Source organism: Globicephala melas, chromosome 11 (assembly GCF_963455315.2).
Source record: "Globicephala melas chromosome 11, mGloMel1.2, whole genome shotgun sequence".
Lineage (NCBI taxonomy): Eukaryota > Metazoa > Chordata > Mammalia > Artiodactyla > Delphinidae > Globicephala > Globicephala melas.
Genome location: NC_083324.2, coordinates 42,337,151 through 42,358,989, shown reverse-complemented (window position 1 = coordinate 42,358,989; position 21,839 = coordinate 42,337,151). Strand labels below are relative to the sequence as shown.

Genomic DNA, 21,839 nt, shown 5'->3' with positions numbered 1-21,839 from the left:
TTTTTGTTAATATTCCAAAAGAAACAGTTGTCTGTTAGCAATTTTCCTGAGCATGTTCAATTTTTTCAATGAAGTATGGCATGTAATTACCACTTCCTTTGTTCTTTCATTTAATGTTTTGCAGAGAGGGAAAAGCACTATCAAAATACATCAAATATTACAAAATGGTAAAAGAGAGAAGTCTTAAAGTCCAAAGTTAAACATGACCATTTTTCAGTGTTTAAATGTCTCTATATCCAAGATCTACTGTGACTTCTATAACCTGGTAAGATAGGCATTTTCGTGTAAAATGAGGTTTAGAGAAGTTGACTTACTCAAAGTCACAAAGCAAGTTAGTGGCAAAGTCTAGATCACTGGAATAGATGCCCAATAGTCTTTCCACCATAGATCATTATCTTCCTAGCCAACCTGCCTTTCTAGATTCTCTGCTACTCTTTCTTGGGTTAGAAACGCACACTTTGTACAAAGTCAAAACTTATTGCAACAGAACTGCGGCCAGAACTGTACTTGTCCCACTAGGGCCATTGTCCTAAGGTGAAAAATCAATCGTACCCCAAGGCATTCCATCCCCACTGACCCTGAACAGGAGATATTCATGTCTCAGGTAGACCAGAAAATCCAAAGAGTTCAATCAATGGAATGTTACCAGGAATGTTACAATTTGGAAGAAACTATGAAAAGAGGGAGTTTCCCTGGTGTTTCCTCACATTGCCTGGATGAATGGCTGAATTAGGTGGGACATGCAAGGTAGTTTTCTTACCTACACAGTCAAAAGTCAGCAATAACCTGGCCATTTGTCTCTGGAAATCTGCTTTTGAGGAGGAAGGCAAATGATTTTAAAATGCAGAAAACAGGAAGAAATTCGAGGCAGCATGGCATTAGCCTTCTTATTTCCCCCAAAAGGTCAATAGCCAGACATCACACCTTCACTGCTGCTTCAGCTTCTGCTACTTTCTATGGCTATCGGGGTGTGTATGTGTTTAAATACTTCCAGATTTGCTAATCAGGACATGTGATGCCCTTTTCTCACACATGCCCTAATGAAAGACATAGGAAGCACCCTGCCATTCGCTCAGAATGAAACACACGTGAAGACCCTTCCTCTAAATGAGAATAAGCTTTACCTATGTATTCCCATCAATTTTTCTATCACTGGAACCAGAAGTTATGATTTCTAGAATGACAAGACAGACAGACGTGCTGGCCTGACTATGACAGGTTATTTATACCGAGTATTCTTTAAGACAAGGCACAGGCAGGACAAATGCAAAGTGTTTAAAGGAAACGGATCTATAGGGAAAACAACAGCTCACTTTTGCTTTTCTGGGGTGCTGGGCTAATTGTGAGAACGCAAAGGAAAAGGCCTAAAACTTGGCTACCCGTGTTTAAGACTGGGAATAAAATGTTCCCTTGCTGGGCTTTTAAGAGGTCTCCTTCGAGAGCTCTCTGCAACTTCAGCACCACGGACTCAGCACTGCCCCAAGCTCTCCTGTAACTGACTGTTTTTGCTTTAATTAACCAAGGCTAGGTGGGACAGATTTACTCTGTGTAATGTTACTGTTATCTGCCAGTGGCTAGCAGCAGCTCTTTACCTGTTGCTCTTGAGGCCTGGCCTGCACAATTAGCACCTTATTATAGGCCGGCCTCTCATCTAAGTACCACATGTCTCAATTGAGCACTTTATTTTGTCTTGTTCACGTACTAGTTCAAGAACCTGGGCTCCGCAGTTATAAGAAATCTTAAACTCCTTTTAGGCAGGTGTGTGTTTTCAGTTTCTTATCTCTTCAGGCCCACGAGAACACTAGGGACACAAAGGCATGCAAACAAATACTTCCTGATTGTTTGAAGAGCTTCTAGAGGTCTATTCTGGGAATAAGCATGTGGTTGGAATCTGGGTCTCCATGCCTATCTCAACCCTCTGTACCTGATCCATTGGGCTTCTCTGCCGTTGAGGGATCTCAGGTACTTTGAGTTAAGCTCCACTTGGTCTATATGTAACCTTTTCCCTTACCTAAAAGAGTTGGCTGAAACAGACACATGAGCTTCCCATCAGCACCACGTTCAATGTTCCTCTAGAAAAAGGAACAGATTCCTTGCTTTTGGAATTAAAACTAACTATAACTTATAGGGCTTTACCAGTTCCACAACAAACACAGGCCTCCTTCAAATACTCTGGTGAATGAAATGAAAGGGGACAGCTACATAAGGGGATGGTTAGGAAGGCAGGTATGGGAGCTAGGTTTTCTGGTCTCAAATCCTGGCTCTACCGCTTACTACCTGTGTGACCTGAGACCTTGGTCAAGACAGCCTCTCTGCACCTCAGTTTCCCAATCTGTAAAACAGGATAATAGTACCTGCCTCACAGGGCTATTGTTAATAGGACTGAATCAGTTAGTCTTTGTAAAGTGCTTTAGAGCAGTGCTTGGCACATAATAAGCACTATTATACTTAAGTTACTGTTAGATAAAATTAATAAGCGTACAGAGATTTAGAACAGACAGACCTATAAATCAGTATGCCTCCAAAAGAATCTGACAGTGATGGGAAAACAAGCAGGTTAACAGAATAATATGCCATCCTTGGTGTTTTGATTTTCTGGCAAACATATAATCTTTGAATTGCTTCAGTAAACCAAAAAGAACTCTGGATTTATAGGCTTTTGAAATGTCTAACACATTATCACAACATATGTGATAAAAATGTTCTGGCTGCATTCAAGCAAAACAATCAGTGAAGGTGTCATTGTTTTAGTAGAGAATTTTAAATGAACATTCTACTGTTTACACCTCTTATATCTACTTTGTCTAACATGTCAGACATTGTTCATAATGTTATTTAGCAAATACTGCCAACCCTTCTCCAGCAAAGAAACTTAGTCAATTATCAGGGGAACACTTCAAATGTATGTTTTATATTTTAAAAGATTCATTGAAAGATGAATCTTTATATAAAGATGATTCCATGGTATCCAAACTCAGAATTTTCTTTCAGTGTCTTTTCTGATCTATTCACTGCCACTTTTTAAACCCTCAATCTTCTTAGATATCCTAGCTACTAAAATTCCACATCCAGGGTCTCTCCTTTCTGAGCAATCTCTAGCGCAAATACCATTTCTAACAACAGCAGTCCCTTGTTATCTCACCACGGAGGTCCTCTCTAGAATCCAGGCGTCCAACCACACACAAAGGCATCTATGTGCCACAACAGGTGGGGGCACCTGTACTTTCATTAGGGAGGAAACACTTCCAGTTTCACCTCTCCTAGATTCCCTGGAGGGCAAAGTTCAACAATGCAGGATGTCTTCCCTGTAGGTGCACCTGCAGAGAATTATGTAGAGACATCAGAAACAACTAATGTCCAGTCTACTAAGAAGTGATCATCTATTTTGGGGCTCAGCAGTTTAGTGCTTAAGAATGTGGGCAGGTACTTCCTCTCCATATCCTCCTCGGACTGACCTCCCTATCCCACTGTGTTCACTAGTGCCACTGTCATAGCTCTTAACCACCATGTTCTGTGGTTATGCTGGCCCTGGGTCCTTCCCCTCTGCCTGGGGAGCTTCTCTGGGCAGAAGTTGTGCTCCACTTGTCTTAGTGTTCCAAAGCCAGCACAAAGCCCATCTATGCTAAGCTCCCAAGTTATGTGTGAAACTGTATTTGAGCTACTATCTGAGAAAACCCAAATGTTCTTTGGATGATCAAGCTGTCAAGGGTTACTTTCACTTTTGAGTACAGGGAGGTTCCTCAAAAATGGAGCATTTGGAAAAGTCATCAGACCCCCTCTTTGTTTCTGTCGTTTGGGGTTAACTTTCCCCCATTTATCCACGTGGCCCCTTTAAAATTTTTTCGTGCCCTGTCAGCCCCGCCTTAATGGGCTCCTTCAGTGACCCCACATTCACCTTGCAGGTATCCTTTCTGAATATTCGAGGCCCATTCTTACGTGGCCACGAGCGGGGCTGGCATTTTTTTCGTCCACGGCTCCCAGCGATCACTAGTCACTGCTAGGAAGTGCTGGGGACGCCTGGGCACTGCGCCCCCCAGCCAGCGCCGACCAAGACTCTCCCCCCCTACTCTCTTTGGGACAATGCTCCGGCAGCCACCCAGGGCAAGGGGATCCTGCAAAGGTTCCGGGTCAGCGTTCGGTCAACCAGCCCCAGAGAGAGAGCGGGGGTGGGGGTGGGGGAATCCCTGGGGTGAAGACGCCTCGGGACTAGTGGGCATTCACTTCTGGCCCAGACCCTTCCCACCGGGAACGACCTAAAGAGGTCTTTATCGCCTCTTTCTTTACCACCATTCTAGGGACCAGAGAAATGCAAGACAGGGGGTAGGAAGGAGAGCAAGGAGACAGCCTCTCAGGCCAATCACGACGTCCGCCTCCCCTCACTCGGAGTGAGTATGTCTGTGTCTGCCTGTCTGTCTGTCTCTCTCAACACACACGACCTGCTACTTCAACTTCAGCTCTGAGCAAACTGCGCCGCACGTCTCTCCTACTACGAGTCCTCCAGCTCCGGCCCCGGCCCGTGCCTCTCGTCTCACCCCAGCTTTTTCACCCAATCCCAGTTTCCTCACCCAACTGACCGTGAAGCTGGAGGCAGTTCCCCAGTCCCAGGCCCCCGGTGGGGCTCGGCTGTCGCCGCCGCCGTCGCTCCCCCTGCAGCCCCCGACCCGCGATCCGGCCTCGGGCTGCAGCGATGGCTCCCCGGCACGAGGCGCCGCGGCTCCCTGGACTCGGCCAGACACAGGGCGGCGCGCAAGAGAAGCCCATCGAGCTCCCGGCGGTGGTGGCGGTGGTGGCGGCGGCAGCTGCTGGAGCGGCCGCCGCGCAGGCTGATGACGCATGGGCGCGGAGGGGGCGTGGTCCGCGGGGGAGACGCTGGCAGATGACATCTGGAGGCGGGGAGGCTCGGCAGCATGGCGTTTGTGGCGCTGAGTGAGGCGGAGAAGGTGTACATTGTGCATGGCGTTCAGGTAGCGGCAGCAGCGGTACCGGCGCCGGCCGTCGGGTTCCCCTAGGACTGCGGCTGACTGGGTTTACCTTGTGATTAAACCGCTCGGCGGCCGGCGTGTGCAGATCGAAGCCGGCAATGAGGGTGTATTTGGGACCGGGCGGCGAGAATCCATTTAGGATTGTATTTGTACTTGCTTCTTTCTGGGTCTACAAGGTTCCACACCCGGGTAGGAAGCGGTGGGCAGTCCCTGATTCTGTTAAAGACCCTCTCAGCCTTTGAAGGCTGAGCTGTCCCATTTTTGTTAGGTACATATTCTATCATAATTTTTATCCCATTGAATCTTTGTAACAGTCCTGAAGGTAAGTATTATCTCTACTGTACATATAAGGAACTATGCTCAGAGAGGTTAAATCAGTTGTCTGAGGTCACAAAGTAAGTGTGTGGTGGTGTTACCCGAAAACAGGGTTTGCCGCTTGGTGGGTGTCGAGCCAAAAGACACAACCAAGCCAAAGATTGGGAGAAGGAAGGATTTGTTAATTGCAGCAAGTGAGGGGACGCTGAGGATCTTTTCCAAAGCAGTGTCTATCCAATTAGCAAAATTGGAGAATAAGCTAAGGGCACATGCATATTCATGTGGAGGCTTGAGCAGAGGGGAATTTAGCATAGAATTGGGGCAAAGGTTAACAGACTCCAAGCTTTAGTTGATTGGAGTCTCCGAAGGTCATAAAGGTCAACATCATCCTTCCTCGTGTTGAGACCAGCTTGGGGTCTTATCCTGTAGTTACCATCCTCTAGCTGGGTGGGGGCCTTAGTTCTTGTATAACAAGTCAAAGATCTGTATCAGATTGTTAAGTATATCCCTTGAGGAAAAACTAGGGCTCTGTTTTATCTCAACTGTTATTTCTTCACTGCTTTTCCTTTTTTCCTGCATTCTTTACTTCCCTCAAGATCATTGATTACAGACACCTGTTCAAGGGCAAGCATTATGGTCAGGCTTAGATCACAACAATGCTTAGGCCTAAAATGGCTTCTCTTATGTCCAGAAAGCCATGCCTGGTTCTCTTTTTCCGGGGCCCCGTACCCTCTCTGATTACAGTGGACCTGGGATATAAATCCAGATCTTTCTGATTGCAAAGCCCACCTTGACTTGCATGCCACTTTCCCTTTTTTAAAATAGGGATTCAAAGGCAAAGGCCAGAGAGACTCCCCACTTCTACTTCTCTTTCTTCTGTCTTCTGAAAGCATGTTGGGGAAATAAGGGGGAGGGCAAGTTCTGAACCCCACCATTTTCCTAGACCTTAAATAGTATATTGACATATATTGCTGTACTGTTATCTTTTTAGGTAGTACTTTTTCCCACGTTGGTTCTCAGTTTCTTTAGAACCCTATTTTGCATTTCTTTGTACAACTTTTGTTTTACTAACTTGTATCAAACTGGTTTTTATATTCAGGAATTTGGGGGCAGATGTCAGAATATCCAGAATTAGCATTTAATCCTCTTTTGGAGTTTGCTTAACTAGCTAAATATGTGCTGCTTCCTCCATGAAAAGACATTGCTAACCTCCGTCTTAGCCCAGTGATTCTGAAACCTTGAAGCGCCTTTTACTCACAAAATACAGCTTCGCGGGCTTTACCTGGACCTTCTGAATCAGAATGTCTGGGGCTGGGGCCTGGGAATGGGTATTTTCATAAATGTTGGGAGATTTTGATGCAGTCACCAGACGTTGGGCTATGGGCAAGCCTCTGGCCTGGTCCAGCCTGGAGTCTGCTGCAGAAATCTTTGCCCCCCTGCCTGAGGTTGTTGCCGGAAGGGGGACCCCTTCCAGGGCCCGAGAGTGGGCTCTTGTCTAACACTCGGAAATGAATTGTCTGAGGGGACACATGTGCTGACAAAGCAAGAGACTTTATTGGGAAGGGGCACCCGGGCAGAGAGCAGTAGGGTAAGGGAACCCAGGAGAACTGCTCTGCCACGTGGCTCGCATTCTCAGGTTTTATGGTGATGGAGTTAGTTTCTGGGTTGTCTCTGGCCAATCATTCTGACTCAGGGTCCTTCATGGTGGCGTGTACATCACTCAGCCAAGATGGATTCCAGCGAGAAGGATTCTGGGAGGTTGGTAGGACATATTGACTGGTGTCCCCTCTCCTTTTGACCCTTCCCGAATTCTTCCGGTTGGTGATAGCTTGTTAGTTCCGTGTTCCTTACCAGGACCTCGTGTTGTAAGATAACTCGTGCAAATGGTTACTATAAGCTCTGGCCAGGCTGGGCGGTTTCCGTCAGTGGTTCCCCTAACAAGGTCACATGACCTCCTGCGTCTGTTTGAGTGAGGACTTGGAGTCAGACTGAGCAGGGATCCTTTCCCGGCTCCACCATTCACAGTAAGAGTGATTCTTACCTGAGTAGCTGAGCTAGCTCCCCCTGTATAAAATGAGAACATATCCATCTGGGAGCAGAAAGGGATTGTGAGGAATGATGAGAAAAGAGAATATGGACCACCTGGCATGTGGTCAACCCTGAAGAGAAGTTGGCTCCCTGTCAAGATTTTTCCATCGGAAGTGTGGCTTTGTCCGGAACCATCCATACTATATCCGCAACCTTCCTAGTGACCCCATGTGGGGTTCCGCCTCTGGCTGTTGAGATTTAAGCTCTTTTGATTTGGAGGGCTAGAGATTGTTAAATTGTCTCAAGACAAGGGGGATTTGTGGCCAGGCCTGGAAAGTCCCTAGGCAGCTCTGGGGCACTGCCTTTTCAGGGCTCCAGCATGGATCACATAGACTGTGTGACTCTGCCTGTCTTTACGTCTCTGGTGACAGCCCTACTTCTCTCTGCTGAAGTGTCTCACTTCTCCGCAGCCGCTTGCTGTCCAGCTGCCCTCCACCTTGGTACATGCCATCCCCCCACCTTTACTTCTGTGAGGCCTCTCCAGCCTCCCTCCACACCATGACCTGTCAGCTCCTCTTTAACTCCCTTTCGCTCCCAAGTATTTCCCAGATCAGAGATCAGATTCCAAGGAGTGAATCAGTTTCACGCCCCAAAGAGCTGGCCACTCTCTGGATTGTATGCCTTTGGGTCAGGCCCTTTGCAAGGTGAGTGGGATCCCATCCTAAAGGAATGCAGGCCCACCCAACAGGCTTGGAAAGTGGAACGAGGACAACATCTCGTTTTGCCTGCTGTGTCTGGGGCCTGGGCCTGCAAAGCTGGCCCTTTCCAAAGTAGGGTGGCTTTCTAGTAGGGGAGGCCGTATGGTCTCAGTTCTCCTCCAGCAAGCTCTGCACTCTTGGACAAGTCAAAGCAAGGTAGTGGAGGTGGGAGGTGGTTAGCATCGCCTCAGAGGACTACTTTAAGTCTAAATCCTCCCAAGTGTGTTGGATTAGGAGAGCCAACTGACAACTCCCATTAGGAAGTAGGACTGTGTTACCCGGGTGTGAGGAACAGCAACTCTGGGTTGGGTCATCTGTCCTGCCACTCTGTCACAAACAGGAGGTTAAACTTGGCGCCTCAATGTCCTCATTTGTAACCTCTCTCCGGGTTGTTTTTGAGGATTCAGTGAGTTAATATGTGCTGCCAGAAGCAGAAGGAGCTGCTGAGCAGGGACTCCTGTGTGCTCCACTGTGCTGAGGATTCTCCTATAACTCTGTAGGGTCGGGGTTATTCCCGCTTTATAGACAAAGAGACAGACTCAGAGCTGTTGAGGAACTAACTTGCTCAAGGTCAAAAAGCTGGCGTGGAACAGCAGAGTTTTAAATATAGGTTGGCGGTGACTCTGTGCCACACCCAACCAGCAGGGTTGTAGTGATCACACAGGTAACAACTTGAAAGTCACGAGGAGCCATCCTAGCATCCAGAAGGCCTTTACCTAGAAAGGTGCTCAGTCCCCTCTGCTGAGAACAGGGTTCCACTCCCTGGTGTGGTCTGTCACCTGTGGACATCTCTATTGATTTTTTAAATGGAGCGTTCACTTCAGGGCAGCCCATGTTTAAATGTTCACACATGGATTGATTCCTTAGCTCCTGAGTACTACAGATGAATAAAAATTATGGTAGGGCGTCAGGCTCTGAGCCAGGCCAAGCAGGTTTAGCGATTTCCTAAGCCTTTTTTTTTTTGCGGTACGCGGGCCTCTCACTGTTGTGGCCTCTCTCGTTGCGGAGCACAGGCTCCGGACGCGTAGGCTCACCGGCCATGGCTCACGGGCCCAGCCGCTCCGCAGCATGTGGGATCTTCCCGGACCGGGGCACGAACCCGTGTCCCCTGCATCGGCAGGTGGACTCTCAACCACTGCACCACCAGGGAAGCCCCTTCCTAAGCCTTTTATGAGGAAAAGTGGATTTTTAAAAAGTCCTGTGTGCAGTGATTCATGGACTTTGTTTTCTCCTGTTGTGTGCTTTTTTCTACGAAAAAAATTATACTTTACGCGTCCCTGGAAAGGGAAATTTGTAGCTTTTTTGTTTATCGGAAATTTGTAGCTTTTTTGTTTATCTCTTACTTGTCACCCGAGCCTTCCTGACTGAGCCTTCCCCAGGGGGCAGAGACTGATTTAAAGGCTGGAAAGGCAAGCTCTGGTGAGGCCCAGTTTTCTGACACCCCTCCAGCCACATTTTGGAACAGTGGGTTGTCACTACAAAGGGTTGTGACTAGAGTGAGTGGTAATTTAAAGCAATAGTGGGAAGCCCTGTAGCCTTGCGGCCTTCTTGCTTTCAGAGTCGTCATCACCATCATTAGGACGAACTGGTATAGCCAGCCAGTTCGTCCTTTGCGAGAGGCCTGTGCTGCCTCCTTTGCACAGTGAAGAGACTCTTTAGAATGCAGGAGACTGTGGAATTGGGGTTAAGAGCTCTGGCTTGGAATTCAAGTGCTATTTACTGGCTATGACGTTGGGCCAGGCATTTAGCATCTTTCAACCTGATCCCCATTTGTAAAATGGAATGAAAATTTGCTCTCTTACATTATAGGGTTATTGTGAGGATTTAACATGTTAACTGTATAGTGTTCCTAGCACGTTATCTGGTCGATAGTAAATGCACATTAAATAGTAGCTACTATTAGTTCTTGCAAATAACTGTGGCTCTTTTAATTTATAGATCCACAGAATTAGAGACGCACCTTTGAGGCCGTCGAATTCAATCTCTACATCTACAAATGAGGAAATTAGTCTAGAGGGGAAGGGTTAGGGTTAGGGTTAGTCCTAGGTCAAGCAGCTAGTTAATGGCAGGACCAGGCCTGGAGGCCATGACTGATGCTCCTAGTGACTGCTCACACTTGTGCCATACCTACAATCCACCAAGGACTCATTGTAAATGCTGTTTCTGGGCCAGGTGTTCACTTCCTAGCAAGGCACACCTGGGGGATGGGGCAAGCCGAGATTGACCTAGGATGCTTTCATGTGGGTGGGGGTAGGTGGGGTTGTGACGAGACACGGTTATATAGTTTTGGGATCCTCCAGGGAAGAGAACTCACTCTGTAGAGTTCAGGAGACTCATTCTTCTAGACTTGAAATTCTGTTGCTTTTCGAGAACATGTCTCCCCAGGCTTCAGATAGGGATTGCCTCCAGGGAGGGGATGGCTGGGAGGGGATGTCTTGGAGTCGACTGGCTGCAAAAGGACTTCAACCTGATTTAGGATGTTTATTTTCTCTCCTTTAACAGGAGTTTAAAGAGTTGAAACAAACACGACAGATGGTAGTAGTTGGTACTGTGTGGTGGGAGTATTCAGTGTTTTCCTTTTCTGTATTTTCATTCCTCAAAATAAAAAAGTCAATCAGATATGCAGTGAGCCAAGCAGTTTAAAGATAAATCTCTGACAGATACATACTTCAGAACAGTGGTGGCTTGTTTGTTTGGTTTGTTTGTTTGGTTTTTGTTTTCAGTATTTTGAGAAGCATTAATCCCTTTGAGAATCTGATGAGGCTAATGATTTTTTTGCTGAAAGAAAGAGCTTTCAAAAAATGTTTACAGAGAATGAGGACAATCTCTATGACCTGATGTGGAGTGATTTCCTGCATATGTATTGTTAATTGTTTAGAAAAAGAAGCTACGTGTAAAAGAGTATCTGTAGTATGCCATATTTTATAAAAGAAAATAAGGGATATTAAAAATACTCTTATCTGTTCTTTTGTGGAAAGGAAGTACATGAAAGATGGACTGGGAACTAAAGAGATTGGTTACCTGCCTGGCGCTGGTGGGAGGGGGTAGGAAGGTGAGGGGGGATGAAAATAGGGATGAGGGGTGAGTGACATTTCTCTGAGCACACCTTCTCTGATAGCTTTGACTCTTAGAGCCCTGGTGATAGTAATTAAAAGTAGCCAGGATGTGGGGGACCCAAAATGGAACCCCAGCAGTTACTAATGAACTGACAGGGGTACAGATGAGTAACAGAGGCACAGGAAGGATGGGGAAAGACAACTGGAAACAATATTTTGAGTGGGTGCTGTAAGGCTAAAGACAAAAAGAACTCTACACAAATACTGTATTAGTAAATTTGTTTTTCACAGGGGTATGGCGCAGTAATTCTGAAACTACTTTATGTATATACAGAGATTTAACAAATACATAAATACATTGTAGATAATGAGAGCCAGGTTCCTCCCTGTCTGAGAAAGAAGTTACAAATAAGACAAGGAGGTAGGTTAGAACCAACTCTCAGTATGAACACATGACTTTTTAACAGATATGTGGATAGATACAGAAATAAATATAGGTGTGTGTATGTGTGTGGGTTAGTACACATACGTATATTTTCTAGCACTGTTCTACTGAGACGATCTAGAAGCAATGATACCCCTGTAACAATGAACCTACTTAGCACCCAGATCCTGGTTTTTAAGTACTATTCTGCAATGAAGGGAACCAGGGCTCCTTGGAAAAAGGGCTGATCCCAGGGCTGGGGCAGGTAAAATACAAGTGGCTGGAACACCTTTTGTTGTCAGAAGTAAAGAAGTGCTCCGAAGAGATTGGAGACATATTGAGAGAATGCAAGAACCAACCCAAAGGAGCTCCCAGTGGCCAAATCTGGGACACTTGGAGCAACAAGATAAATAATGCAAGTACTGGATTACAACCACAGCATAAAATAGTTATCTATGAGTTATACCAATAGAAGTAAATAATTGAGTTAAGTAAATAACTGGGGATAAGACCAGGCAGTACGTACACCACCCTGAAACCCATCCTCTGTAGCAGGGGTTGGCAAACTTTTCCTGTGAAGGACTAAATAGTAATGATCTGGGGGCTGCAGGTCATGTGGTCTCTATCTCAACCCCTCAGCTCTGCTGCTGTGGTATGACAGCAGCCACAGAATACCTGAGCGAGTGGGCACGGCTGTGTTCCAGTAGAACGGCTTATGAAAACAGGCGGCCTGCAGGCCTAACTTTGTTGACCCTGTTCTAGAGCATGCCTGTTTTAGAAGATCTTTTAGAAGATACCAGTTAGTTGTTTTTAGCTATTTACAGACTAGATCTGATTGGGTTTGGGGGGTTGGAGGGCTACAGCCAAGACAGTTGTACCTGTATCTCTGACAATCCATACTTCTTGTGACTTCAGAATTGCAGATTCGGAAAGAGACCTCTTTTATTTTGTCTGTTCAGATTTTGTTTGTGTGTGCCTGTTCTGTATAGTGGTACGTAGTTTGGACTTCGTGCTCCGACAGACCTGGGTTGGAAGCTGAGCTTTGCTGTCCCTAGCTGTGGGACCTTGGACGTGAGTCACTTAACTTCTCTGAGTCTCCATTTCCTCATTTGTAAAATAGTAATGTTACTACCTATGAGGACAGAATATTTGGATGAATCACTAAGAGAAAAGGAGTTGTTGTACCACATATTTCTCTCTGGGGGGAAAGGAGTGAGTCAGTTGAACAGTCTGTTAGAGGTTTAGGATTATAACCTTAGGATTTTGATTGTTGCACTCAGGAAGACCTCCGCATGGATGGCCGTGGCTGTGAAGACTACCGATGTGTTGAAGTGGAAACTGATGTGGTGTCCAACACCAGTGGGTCTGCCAGAGTCAAGCTGGTGAGTACTGTGGCCACAGTCTGTACCCAGGTGGAGGAATGGGTAGGCTCTAGGGAACCAGTTGCAGGCCCCTCTGGGCTTTTGGAGTGCATATTGTTCCAAGGGAAATCTAAGACCCAAGCCAAACTCTGGGAGGGGGTCTGTATACATCTGAAGGACCCCTCACCTTCTCAAAGGGCCACTTTCCAAGTCCCGGCACTGATGCTAAGCGAGTCCCCTCGAGGCGTACATCTGGGAGAGGAGGGGGTGGTTGGGTGCCTGGCTGCCTGCCCTGAGTGAGGACCCTTCTTGCATGTGTCTGCAGGGTCACACAGACATCTTGGTGGGAGTGAAAGCAGAAATGGGGACGCCGAAGCTGGAGAAACCAAATGAAGGTTACCTGGAGTTCTTTGTTGACTGGTCAGTACTCTGCAGATGTTTTTAAAGAAAAATGCTTTAAAAGATAGAAGATTCAGAGAATTAACCTCTGGTTTCTTGTTGAGCCCACTTTTATTTTGTATTTAATCATCTTTCACCAGCCGGCAGGTATTTACTGAGTTCTCCTGTGTACCAGGCACTGGGAAATGTGAAAGGAGGCCTTGGCTCAGGTCCTGCCCTTGTCCTAATCAGCTGGCCCTCACTGGGCTTCATTTTCCCTGTCTGAAAAAGGAGGGTGTCTGCCAGGCAGCCCGGCACATGGTAGTTATGAGAGTCAAATTAAATGATGTCCTGTTTCCCTTCCTGCTCTAGTTTTGCAGAAAACTTCTCATGACTTGCTTGGCAGAGCAGGGAGTAGGGCAAGCCAAGCAGCCTGACAGGCCGACGGGGTGGCAGCTGGGCAGGCAGTGTGGGTACTGGGAAAAGCAGAGACTCTGCAGTCTCTGCAGCCAGCCAGCCAGCCTTGTTGCTGGCTTCCTTCTCTGGCTAGCTGTGTGACCTCAGGCTAGTTACTCAGTCCCTCTGCGCCTAAATTTCTTTATCTAAAATATTGAGATAATAATACTGTTGTGATGATGAGGAAGCGAAGTAATGAAAATAGAGTGAGCATCCAGCACAACGACTGGTTCAGTGGACTTTCAAAAGTGTTCTTTCTCTCCCTCGTGTTACCTCCCCTTCTAGGGGTTGGGGCTTTTTATCGGGTTGCCAGCCCAGTCTCATCTTCTATCTGTAACTCCTCTTCTAGCTGGGTGGTGACAGCAGACCTTCTTGAGGTGGGTAAGGCTCTATCGGCTCATGCTAGGTGCAGGTATATAATATTGGTACTTTACTGGGAGGGGTGGCAAGACCACCCCCCACATTCAAACATTTCCTGAAAGGACTCACAGGACTTAGCATAGAGCATGGAGTTGTATTCAGAGCTTTGATTATCACAGAAATGCAGCAACACGTGTGTGATGATTCTGCCTAAGAAAACGCATTAGAGACTCAGCACCAAGATTTTGATTGGGGCTGGTCACATAGGCACCCTCTGCTTTACACATACCAAAGTTCCAGACTCCCAGAAGGAAAGCAGGTGTTTAGCATAAACCACGTTATTTGCACAGTCTAGGCACAGGAGACCCAGTTTACTGTTGACTGAGTCCAGTCTGAGAGCCAAGTACCCAGATGCCAGCTGAGGACCAACCTTGCAAGCAGACCCTTCTAAAGGTAGCAGCCTTGCACCTGCAATGTCAGCCCTTTTCTGCAAAGATGGTAACCCACATTTGCACAGTGAGTTACAGTCTTCCAGTCTTCACTTCCAAACACAGAAATTGATCCTCACAACACTCCTGAGAGAGAGATGACAAAAGGGGTTCAGAGAGAGTAAGTGACTTTCCTGGGATCACACAGCTAGTAATGCCAGCTCAGGTCTATTCGGTGCTGAGTCTTTGCTCTTTCTGCTTCATGTAGCCTGCAGGAGCCAGCTTTAGAGGGATATCCTGCTTAGAGTTTTCAGAATGTGTCTGCATTCATCTTTCTGGCCAGTTTTCCTTCCAGCCCATCCCTGCCCCGGCCCTGGCCCCTCCAGAGCAGTTTCCTCTGTTTCTGCCCAGCTGCTCTCAGCAGTCTGAGTTGTCCAGTGGAATCGGCCCATCCTTTAAGTTGCTGTGCATGATGGTGAACTTGTTAAGGCCTCCAACTTATCCTTCCTTTGCTCGTGGAGGAAGAAAAAAATGCCTCTCCTGCCTTGATCTGCCTGATCCGGTGCAGTAAACAGTCACTGAGGAGCAGACGCCATGTGTTAGGGGCTGTAATTTGCTTTCCTTTTCTTCCTCTTCATTATCCTTCCGCCTCATTCATCTTAGGCAGACCAAAGGCAGTCAGCCCAGCCACACCAAAGAGAGGGTGTTGCACTCAGATGCTTGGTATAGGAGACACGTTTCATTGTGGCTCTGTGTCTGAACATGACTCCAGTTAGCCTGATGCTGTTGACCCTTTCTTGTCCCAGCTGTAAGAGGGTGGCTCCAGGGTGAGAGGAGCCTTTGAGCTGCCTCTTCCCAAGATCTGGCTTCTAGAAGCAAACCTCTTTCTCCTGGCTGAGAGTGGCTGCCTGCTGGTCTCTTTTCCCCCTTTGTAAGTCTCAAGAGAACCTCACCAGGCCCAGAAACTCCATTTCCCAGGGAGTTCTCCTGAGTCTGTTTCTCAAGGTGGCACCCTTCGGCGTCTTTAAGTGGCTCAGTGTGATCAGCCCAGCGGGTAGAATCACCATGAGAGATTCATAAAGCCCCATTTTCCTGCAAAGAAGAGCAGGTTACCAAGCACCACTGGCTGCCACCTTTATCAGAACCTCATTTGCATATTCAAGGAGCAACTCATAATTGTGTAAACAAATAAACCCCTTTATTTCAATCCAATGAATAGGAATGGCTTCTGGGTACCTGTGGCTATGCCCAGCCGTAAGGGTGCTGCCCCCAACCCCATCCGGGCCCCAGGCGTGGGGCCTCTGCTGGAGAGCTCAAGGCATGCACCCATCCACAGGCTGAAACAGAGTTGTTACCCAGTGGGAGGAAAGTTAATTGGTGGGGAGGGGGGGGCCTCCTGCCTGACTGAGCCCAGCTTGACTTAACTACTTACTAGCAACTTTCATGTTTTAATTATTTAAATTACCAGTGGTAATTACCAGAGAGGTCACAGAAAACGAATTGCTTTTCTGCTAATTCCTTCTACTTCTGTTTGTCTACTTGGAATAATATATGGAGCCTGGTGTAGACACCTTCGCCCACCCCAATGATTTTCCCCGGGTCTTAGAAATGATGCCCTTAGGAAAGGGTACCCATGACACAGACCCTGATCCCCATACCAGTGGAGGAGGAAAACCTTGGGGTTCCTGAGATCTGCTCCAGAGATGCCTGGCAGCACTTTGACTAAACTGGGAGCATACTCGGACCTTCTAACTCCTGTCTCTATGTCTTTGTTTTGTTAGTTGTAGCCTGAGAATAGGCCATTTTAAATAAGAAGCTTGAAACTTTGGGAAAAGATGGTTTCCATCTAAAGCCCAGAAGGTAAGAATTTAGTGAGCTGGTGTTTCACTCTGGTTACCACCATGTGGCAGACCATCAGGTCACTTCTCGGCTCTCTGGCCACCATGTTCATGGGTTTAGGAGCTGTGTTTGGTCTCTCAGAGAGGCTGCGGGTTGTAACTGGAGGAGGTGAGGAGAACACGTTTCGTTCATAGACATTTCAGCGTGCCCGGCACTTGTCACTTCTCTGGGATCTCAACTACTTTTAAATGTGACCACTTGTTTTTTTTCACTAATATTGAACTGGAAGCTTCAAGCCCTGAATTGGTGGGTGGAGCCACTTGATCTCTGTTCCTTACCTACTCCGTGCTGCTTGAAGGGGGCACCATTCTCGGCTGAAGGGCTGGGGGTGGGGGCAAAGCAGAGAGGCAACCTGCAGAAGTCATTTGAGGCTCGCTGTGCTTTGAATGTCTCCAGAGCTAACGATATAATTCTCCCAGGAACTGCAAACAAGGGCTTACGATGCAACACTCAGAATGTGCCACTGTTCCCATACCCATTTATAGGGAAGCTTTTGCAGGCTCAGAAGTGAGCACATGTGCTCCCTGAGGAATTGGGACCTACCTGGGGGCTAGATGACTAGAGGGGTAAGGCCCGGAGTCATCCCTGGCCCAGGTACCTACTAAATCACTTTTTCTGCCGTGGGCCTGGCCTGGCCTGGCTGTAAGCCTTCACAGATTTGCAGGCTAGATTGACAGCAAGGGAAACAACAATGGGCCTAGTGTCTGAAGTCCTGTTCCAGGTAGACATGGCCTTGATCTCAGCCTAATCCAGTTAAACCAGAGATGTGCCAAGCAGGAGGAGCACAGTCAGGAGGTTGGAGAACTGGGAGGGGCAGCGTTTCCAGGATTTTTATGTTTATCCAGCTCAATAAGCGATTTCCCAACAGCCCTGGAAGAGGGGCTGGGTCATACTTTATGAAGGATCTGAATTGGTTTTGGTAATTGTAATTATAGAAACCACTTGTTTTGTGCCAAAAACGAACAAACAAACAAACAAACCAAACCCAAGTATATATTCCTCTACTGAAAGAATATATTGTGATGCCTGCGAACAGGAGTCTAGGATTACCAGCCTGCATTCTCCCGCTCTCTTTTTTTACTTGGCACTTAATAGAGAAGCTTTTTATTTAGGACTCCCTTGGTCTGCATTCGTTGACTCCAACATTTGTGGTCTAGTAATAAGTCCCAAGACCAGAGCACCCATTCATTACTTTGAGGCATAAGACAGACCCAAGGAGCGCTAACCTGACTAATGTTAGGCTTCAAGCCAAGCATGCTGAATTACACATTCAGGGAGAGTCCAGAGCAGGAGCTTTCCGTAGTCTCCTGAGCATCTAAACCTTCCTTTCTCTGGCCACCAGCTATGCTGAAAGAGTTAACCTGTATTTTACAAAGGAAAAAAAAGAAAAACCTTTTAAAATGGGAAAATTTTCCACTTTAAACCAGCCCAGTGTCCAAAAAAAACCAATGGGGGGTGGTTTGGTAGGTAGATTATTTAGCTGATTGGCCTGGGAAGTTCTTAAACCATCCCTTTGGGCTGTTAGTGCGGCAATCCCCAGTAATTAGCCCCTCCTAGGAGGATGTGGCCCACTGTAATCAGGGAAAGGTCAACATTTTAAGCATAAGCATCTCTGCCTGGATTTGTTTACACAATGGTCTATTTAGATGCAGTTTTTAAACACTTAAAAGATGGGACTTAATGGCTTAGCATTTAAATTAGAAACAGGTTGTCTTTTGCTAGCTGTGCAAAATAATGAACTTGGTCTCTAGTGACTTGATTATTTTACCATAAATGAGCTTTTTTTCATGGCTTAGTGCCCGAGTCTGGCAGAGGCAGTGAGGGAACAGTGAGGTTGCTATGACAGTAATGAAGTTTCTCATAGGGGTTTTAAATTGGGGTTCTGCTGGCTCATAGTAGTAAGGGAACACTATGAGAGTAGCAAAGTTATTATACAACGATACACTCTTATTGTTTTAGGATTCATCTTACATCTATATTAGAATGGACCAGACAAAAGGGACACTTAAATATATTAGGTGAGGTTTCTTTCAGCATTACACAGACGGGGTGGGTACAGCCTTGAGCCTTCACATAGGTTTTGCTTTGCCTGGAATCCCCTTGGCGTTTCTGTGGTCTGACCAGCTTCTACTCATCTTCAGGTTCAAGGACTCCTATAACCCTCAACACTGGTTGACATCCCTCTTGACCCCCTACTCCTGTTTGCCCACTATCGTGTGACTCCCCCCAGCAATTGGAATTGCTGACTTAGGGTCTGCATTTGCCTTGCTCAGTCTCTAGGTCTCCAGTGCCTAGCACAGGGGCCCGGGACCTTCCAGGTGGATGAGGACCAGAAAGCTTCAATATGTGATTTTGTAGAGACCATACTAAAACAACTGATTTCTTATCTTTCTAGGCCTTATTTATTACAATAAAATGATTACTGGAATGTTTGTATATGTCACAAGTGTATTAAGGATTTGTTTTCATTAAGCCAGAACCCTCAAAAATTTCCTGTTAAACACTTTAAGTAGTGCTTAGGGTGGCAAATGTCAATGCTTGTTCATTCTTTGTTGAGGTGATTTGGCATAAAATTAAAGAGGCTAAAAAGGAAAAAGTTTTCTCTAGAAAAATGAAGTAAAAGAGAGAACCTAATATTTAAATCAGCCAAGTCTTATTTTCCTGCTTTTCAGTACCATGATAATCTAAAGTTAATAACATAACTCTGACATACTGTTATATATATATATCTTCTAAATCATTCCAGGAAAGTTATTGTACCTACATTGTGGTTTTTGTTTTGAGAGTATCATATCATCATCTAGGGATGGTATATATAATGTAACCCCTCTGTAGGCCAGACTGATTCTCTAGGCCTCTCTGGGCCTGCCAGAGAAGTCTTTATTATACCCTCAAGATATGAGTGTTCGTTATTACTGGCTGAGGTTCATCTTACCAGCGTTCCTGTTTCTCTTTGGATAAATATGGCTTCTGTAGAAGTCAGTGGGAACTCCCACCACACACACTGACACATCCAGAATATGGTCCTGGCCTGGCTCATTGCGTGTGTCTAGAGGCTGGAAAAGTGTCAGATGTATCCTTTCCTCATTTCAGTGACTTTCCTCATAGTCCTGGTTCTTCCAGCATCCCCCAGGGAAACTGGAACAAAGCCTGCCCTTTTGCTCTTTGCATTCGACAAGACTCACCCCTTTTCTGTTGCCCTTCTATATAGTTCAGCCAATGCTACCCCTGAATTTGAAGGTCGGGGAGGTGATGACCTTGGCACAGAGATTGCTAACACCCTCTACCGGATATTTAACAACAAGAGCAGCGTCGACCTGAAGTCCCTGTGCATTAGTCCTCGGGAGCATTGCTGGATTCTCTACGTGGATGTGCTAGTAAGTATCACATTGCTGTACTGGCCATACTCTACCTTTGTTGGAAGCCAGTTGGCTTACTTTCCTCCCACTGCTTTTTCCGTCTTCAGTTGAATGCTTTCAATTTCCAGGGTGAGGTTAGTTGGGAAAAGATTGGTCTCCTGTAATAATTTTTAAATTAAATACAACATAGTAGTACAGGTATAATGCCATCTTACAGTAAAGTTACAGTCATGTCATGGTAACACCTAAAATTATCCACAGAGGCTGTCAGGGGAGAAGAAAACAAGAGATGCTCTCCAGATGGTGCCAAACAGAGTTGATGGGCAGAGTTTAGACAAGAAGGATAATGGAAAGATGATGAGCTCTTTACATGCATTTTCATGTAACCCTTACAAATGTTTTGTGAGTGGGCACTTGTTTTCCCCATTTATAAGTGAGGGAACTAAGACACAGAGAGGTCAGGTAACTAGCCCAGGAGGTCTCAGCTTGTGAGTAGTGGTACTGGGCCTCAAAGCCAGGTCTGATTAGTGCCAGAGCTGGCTTGTGACCTCACCAAGCCATCCTCCCTCGAAAACACCCTGTAGCCCAGCTACTCTGAGTCCCTCGTTTCCCGAGTGAGGCCCCTGAGGCCCTGCCTCCTCCCTCCTCCAGAGTCTGCGCCTGCAGGAGTCTTTCTAGTCTAGCCCTCCATTTCCTTCCTGGTGCTTCCCTCTCAAATACTCGTCTGCCCAGTTTTTGGCGATTGGCAGTAAATTTTCTTACAGCTGTGATTACTTTTGCCATTCTCTTGTTCATGTACAGGCTTTTGTTGGGTCTATTTTATTCCTTTTCATTTAATTTTATGAACCTTGAGATTAGTGGCTACATCTTCCACTTCATATTGAGGGCACAGGGCTAAGCCAGTGACCAAACAGGTTCTTTAATGAATCTGAAGATAAAGCCTATCTTGTGGACTGATAGTGAACTTCATGCAATGAACAGCCCAGCTGTCTATAATTGTCGGCCCTGCATGAAACAGGGCAGGGCTTTCTGGATACTTTTAAATTAATTTGATAATAGATGGGCACAGCTAACCCAAAGAGAGCAGTGCTTACTATGGTCTAGCAGGTTAGGGCTGTTCTGAATGCTGATGCTAATGGATAAAAATAGTGAAATTACAAGTCCATTTGCTTCTTCTCACCTCTGGTAAGCGGGATGTATTTGTAGTTTGATTCCTACCAAGCAGGTAGTTTTACACGTCCTGGTTTTGAGGAGGCGGGAACTGGCAGCCTACAGTCATTACCGATAAGAGTCAGGCTTCATAGCTGCCCAGGGAGGTGCAGCCCTGCACACTTGTGGTTTGGTAGGAGGCTGGCCTGGTGAGGGGGCCTGATGCTCTTTTGATTCAGGCAAGAAGCCTGTTCTCTCAGCGCAGGCTCTTGAAAAACTGGTGAACATCATAGGGACGTTATCTCAGCTTAGAACCAGCATGCTTCTTCCATGAGCAGGGATATATGGTGAGCAGGAGTGTCTCGGGTGCATTGTGTCTTGGTCACCTGCAGGCCTTTCTTTCTTTCTTTTTTTTTTTTAATTTTTGGCCACACCCTGCAGCAGGTGGGACCTTAGTTCCCTGGCCAGGGATTGAACCCACGCCCCCTGCAGTGGAAGGCAGAGTCTTAACCACTGGACTGCCAGGGAAGTCCCAGGCCTTTCTTTTTAAGACTTTTTGCATTTGGATTTCTTCTCTAATATTTTTTTAAAGGTTTTACTTATTTTGGAAGAAGATGTGAGCTTTTGAAATGTTGTCATCTTCAGAAAAGTTTTTAATGAATTAGAAAAGCATTTTAAAAATTATATTATTAATGAGGTAGATTACTTTTTGTCATTCACATAATTGCTTTCTGCCTTGGTGGGAACGTACTTCATGCATGTGAGGTAGGAGATAGGCTTTTGTTTGGGGAGTAAGTTTTTGTCCTACATCTAAAAATACATTGAATACATTGAGTCCATGTTGAAGCAAAATGGTGGAAATCCAGTCCTATCACTGGGATTGCAA

General features: G+C 46.2%; 2 protein-coding genes across 5 annotated transcripts in view; one reads left to right on the top strand and one right to left on the bottom strand.

The window, feature by feature from the left end:
- Positions 1 to 4,811, bottom strand: part of ZDHHC3 (zinc finger DHHC-type palmitoyltransferase 3) — a 59,351-nt gene extending 54,540 nt beyond the window's left edge. For all 3 annotated transcript variants that reach the window (XM_030845282.3, XM_030845276.3, XM_030845279.2), the window contains exon 1: positions 4,575 to 4,811. The gene's annotated coding sequence lies outside the window, so the exon portion shown is untranslated. The remainder of the gene's footprint in view (positions 1 to 4,574) is intronic.
- Positions 4,812 to 4,856: 45 nt separating this feature from the next.
- EXOSC7 (exosome component 7) overlaps positions 4,857 to 21,839 on the top strand; it is a 31,443-nt gene continuing 14,460 nt past the window's right edge. For both annotated transcript variants that reach the window (XM_030845283.2, XM_060307882.2), the window contains exons 1-4: positions 4,857 to 4,964; positions 12,844 to 12,945; positions 13,250 to 13,344; positions 19,657 to 19,822. In XM_030845283.2, the coding sequence (XP_030701143.1) occupies positions 4,908 to 4,964; positions 12,844 to 12,945; positions 13,250 to 13,344; positions 19,657 to 19,822 (420 nt within the window). In that variant the 5' untranslated portion in view covers positions 4,857 to 4,907. The remainder of the gene's footprint in view (positions 4,965 to 12,843; positions 12,946 to 13,249; positions 13,345 to 19,656; positions 19,823 to 21,839) is intronic.